At 38.9% G+C, this 4,665-nt stretch overlaps 1 protein-coding gene across 1 annotated transcript; it reads right to left on the reverse strand.

The window, feature by feature from the left end:
* Nucleotides 1-1,411: 1,411 nt before the first annotated feature.
* Nucleotides 1,412-2,746, reverse strand: LOC137714507 (uncharacterized). Its single transcript, XM_068453707.1, has one exon. It carries the CDS (start codon nt 2,744-2,746, stop codon nt 1,412-1,414), a length of 1,335 nt encoding a protein of 444 aa, XP_068309808.1.
* Nucleotides 2,747-4,665: the final 1,919 nt, after the last annotated feature.

The raw sequence follows: 4,665 nt of genomic DNA on the forward strand, positions 1-4,665 counted from the left end.
ACCGACTTGGCTCTGATACCAATTGTTGAATAAGAAGAGTATCCAAGATAACTCTAATGATCCCAAGAAGAAGAAAATAGAGCACACTCTTAAAGAAAGCTCACAAAACAAACTAATTAGCAAAGCTTTTCTTATTTAGCTTTAGGCTTTGTTTTTCCTTGGATGATATACAATGCTTGAGGACTTGGGTATTTATAGCAAACCAAATGAAAGCTACACCACACACTTACTTCACCTACAACATCCACCTACTTCACCTACAACCTCCACTTACTTCACCAACCTCACACACTTACTTCACCAACCTCACACACTTACTTCACCTACAACATCCACCTACTTCACCTACAATTGACATTGATTCTCAACAAGTTTGACTCCAGATTGTTTAGGGAAATAGATCCATCAGGGGTTCTTAACTGGTTTTTTTCCGAAAGAGTTTATGTCTCCAACAATAGTTAGCTTCCTCAACAAATAGAACCAAAGGGCTACTGCAGTACCAAAAACGGTACTGTTAGTAATCACGTAGGTACTGAAACCATTTGACAGTCCAAGAGTTTTATAAAACGTTCTTGATTGTAAAAAAAAATGTGAATAAAAGATCCCACTGAATCTGAGAAAGCAATCAAGACATGTCCATTCATAAAAGTTAATCAAGAACCTCATATGGGGTTAATGTGAACATCCCTCACAAACTAGTACTAAATTATATCCAGTTCAATGCTATTAACTGTTGCGGCCGTGGAAGTTCTTTAATTAAAGCAAAAAATTGCAAAAGAATGTTACTGAAAGAGTTGCATAGTTTCAAACCACAAAACCATTCAAGCTCTTGAATTGCACAAACCATAGTTTCAATTGATTGTTCCGAAACGCGAAGAACAGTTGAAGAACTACTCAAAAAGTTAAAAGCTATAAATTTCTATGGTTAACAAACCACATTGTTACAAAATCTATTGGCTCACGGAGATTCAAAACTTTGATGATGACCAGGGCAAGAAGTTACCAAAAATTCCAGCTGCATTGTAAACAGTCCATCAAATATCTACAAGGTACCCAAGTTTCTGCTGTTCCAAAGTGCGATTCATGTCCTCCATTTTCCCTGCACCATGAACAAGAACACAAAAAAAGAAGAAGACCGTTAAATGTATATGTACAGCAAATCACACAGGACAATAGATGGATGAAAAAATTGAATACAAATTTCAAAAACATTGGGAATTTATCAAATAAGGAAAAAGAATGCACTCGTCTCTGAGATTATTAGACAGTAATAATGAGGTTTGAAAATACCTACTGAAAGCGGCGCTTTCTTTCATCAATCTTTTCCTAAAACTTGCTCTGCACCGTTATCTGCTGTTAACTCATCAAACCTGATTTCAAGCCTTTCAATCCTAGCTTTAATCTCCAAAGCTCATCTCCCAAACAAAGAGCTACTGCTAGCACATTCATTGCCAACGATGCTTTCTATGTCCTTGTCCGACTTCTTGGTACAAAAAGAACGTTCTCCGGCAATTTTAGATTCCAAATTTGGAACTTGACCTGATAATTTCTCACTGTCACCATCTTCTATAATCTCAACATTTTTATGCTTCTTATATCTTCTCAAAAATTCTGATATAGTGAGCTTATCATCCTCATCCATAGGATCTCCAGCTTTCTTATCGTTGCATTCTGGAGGACACCCAGGAGGTACAGGGGATTGGTTAGCCATCAATACTAACCGATCATCAACGATACTCTTTGCTTTCTTTTTCTGTGGACTAGCAGCTTCATTTGCATCTTTGAGACTAGACAATGATTTCTTCCACCACTTTATGTACTTTGTGCTAACATCCGCCTCAGAAAGCCTACACGGAAGATACAATTTCACATTTTTTATTTCTTTCGTGTAATGCTTCCATGCTATATCAGAATTGTTATTGGGTTGCTTCACATAACATGGAAGATCTTGATCGCATCCAAATTGCATGGCTACCCGATGCGGAAAGTAAAGCTCCATAGTACCAAGAAGTCCAACTAGCTTACTGAACCTCAAGCATCTAAGAAATGACTGTAGTTCATCATCCGAATCAGGTCCAACTGAAACCCACATTTCCTTTGGTGGATAGTATTTAGGTAAATGCCAGTTCTCAACGACATCCAATGCATAAGTCCGCCACAGGAACTCTTCTGTGGCTAAGTCTAAAACCTTTCTCAAGTTTTCAACTCCCCGACTATCTACTTTATCCCATCGTGCCATTCTTGGCTCACCATTATTGAGATGATTGGGGTTTTCTGGCCTAAGGTCAGAGAATCGTTCCCATGCCCAAACCTGAACTAACTGAAATGGTGATCGAATGGCGAGGTCTGAAACAGCAACAGAACTACTTTCCAATTGGTTCGAATCAACAGTTGCCTTTTTCAATGCACCCAAATCATTATAAACACTAGAAAGCACTGCAGGTGCAAGTGCGATTCTAGTCCCCCTAGCTAAATGAATTGCTATGGAGAAAACAGGCCTATGTATTATACCACCATCGTTGAAAACATACCTCGACAACCAGTACACAAGAAAAGCTTCATGTTTGAGTTCATGCCCACCATTGATGAACCTATTCAACCACGAGCTTGTGGTAGCCTTCTTCGCACGACTCCTTACGATTTCCTTTCTCTGTGCCAGTAGTTTGTCTTCGATTTCTTTCAGTTCTGCGGTGTCCAGAGGGCTTAAAACAGGGTCCCCTAAAACTGAAAAACCACCTAAAACCATGATATCCTCCAATGTGATGGTTGCTTCACCCCATGGGAATATGAAGGTACACCATTTCTATGCAAACCCGAAAATCAAATCAGTTTGTCTTTTGATTTGGTATGTTGAACTAAAGATCGCTTCATATATACCAGCCTTCTTCCAGGTAGATTGGTGCACAGAAGCCATTTCATGAACCCAAGATTTCCAATTACTTCTGTTTTGTTGCGGCTATCCAGGGAAATCAACCTTCAAAGCATATGTATCTGGCTCGAAACGGGATGGAAAGGAGGAGAAATAAGGTGGTAGGTTGAAAGGAGGTTCATCAATGGAGGAATTTAGCAAAGTGGGTTTCAAAAAGTAGGATTTTTTGAGAAATGGTTTGCCACCAGATGGTGAAATCATCATCCCTTCTCTCTCTTCGTGGCAAATCATCATCCCTTCTTATTGAGTATAGATGATCTGTCAGCAATTGCCACATCAGCATAGCTTTTATGTTAGCTTATGTGATAAGCTTAGGGGTTTTAGAAGTACATATATAAGGCCTTTTTCCCTCTCTGTATTTTCAAGATTGATTCATTTGATAATAAACAGATATAGAGTTTTCGAGCCTTCTTCTTCCTCAAGCTTTCTTTGTTTAGTCTTTCTCTCTTCAATTGTTAAATCTGTAGATTGATTTCGTCTGTTAATATGGTATCTCAGAGCCTTTTCTACTCGCGCGATTGATCTTGGACGGATTTCCGCTGCTGCGTTTCTCGAGGTTTTTCTCTAATCTTGGCTGTTTCAAGAATTGTGTGAAGGTGAATTTTTGGGTATTTTTTTTTGGAATCAGTATCATAGTTCTATTTGTTACAATCTTGATTTCTGCAATGATGAAGGCCGATGCCAAACTTGCTTTGTTTGCTGATAATAGCGTTTTTGAGTTGATAAAATTTGTTCTGAAGGCCGATGCCGTTTGATGAATTAAGGTCGATAACCATTCTATTCATTAAGATCTGACAGTTTTGATTGAAGGATTTTTCTCGTTTCAAGATTTTGTGAAGTTTCTTTTTCGTCTAGGTCATTTTGTTTCATTTGGGGCTTTCTGGAATTACGTTGTTCTTACCAAATCATGTCTGAATCGGTGAAGTTGGAGAGTCTTTTAGGGATGTTGACTATCAAACTGAATGATGATAATTTCATCAAATGGAATTTTCAGTTTTGTTCTGTACTTCGGGGGTATGATTTGTTTGATCACTTTATGGGTGATTCTGTTTGTCCTCCTAAATATGTTGTGACTCCTGAGTTAGGTGTTACCAAGGATGTTAATCCTGCCTACAGGGATTGGATTAAGACCGATATGGCTTTGTTAAGCCTTCTCATTGCTACACTTAGTGATGATGCTATGGAGCATGTAGTTGGGTGTAAAACCTCTCATGAGGCTTGGGTTGCGTTGCAAGATCGATATATGGCTGTTTCTAGTGCTAGTATTAATCATTTGAAGGCTGAGTTGCATACTATTCAGAAAGGTGGTGATAGTGTAGACAAGTTTTTGTTGAGGTTAAAGGTTATTAAAGACAAACTTGTTGCTGCTGGTGAGAAAGTTTCCGATCATGATATTGTTATAGCGGCATTGACTGGTCTTCCACCTGATTTTGAAATCATTCGAACTGTCATTCTAGCCAGAGAAACACCGATTACACTGAAGGAATTTCGGGCACAATTGTTAGGGGCTGAAAAGACTCTTGAGACTCGGATGCAGTCTCTTGTTCATACTATGGCTGCAATGTATGGTACTGCTGGTTTGCCTCCATGCAATACTATGACAAGTTCTTCTGGGTCTTCTAGTGTTTCAGGGTCTGCAGTTCAGTTTCCTCAAAATTATGGATATGGTTTTGTTGCTCCTGGTTCTTCGAGTGGTGGGGTGTCTCAGTCTTCTGGTTTTTCACACCCTCCTGGTT

This window comes from Pyrus communis, chromosome 14, assembly GCF_963583255.1.
Source record: "Pyrus communis chromosome 14, drPyrComm1.1, whole genome shotgun sequence".
Classification (NCBI taxonomy): Eukaryota; Viridiplantae; Streptophyta; class Magnoliopsida; order Rosales; family Rosaceae; genus Pyrus; species Pyrus communis.

Bases quoted from the DNA above. Each gene is read 5' to 3' on its own strand.
- LOC137714507 (XM_068453707.1), bottom strand. From the start codon at position 2,746: ATGGTTTTAGGTGGTTTTTCAGTTTTAGGGGACCCTGTTTTAAGCCCT.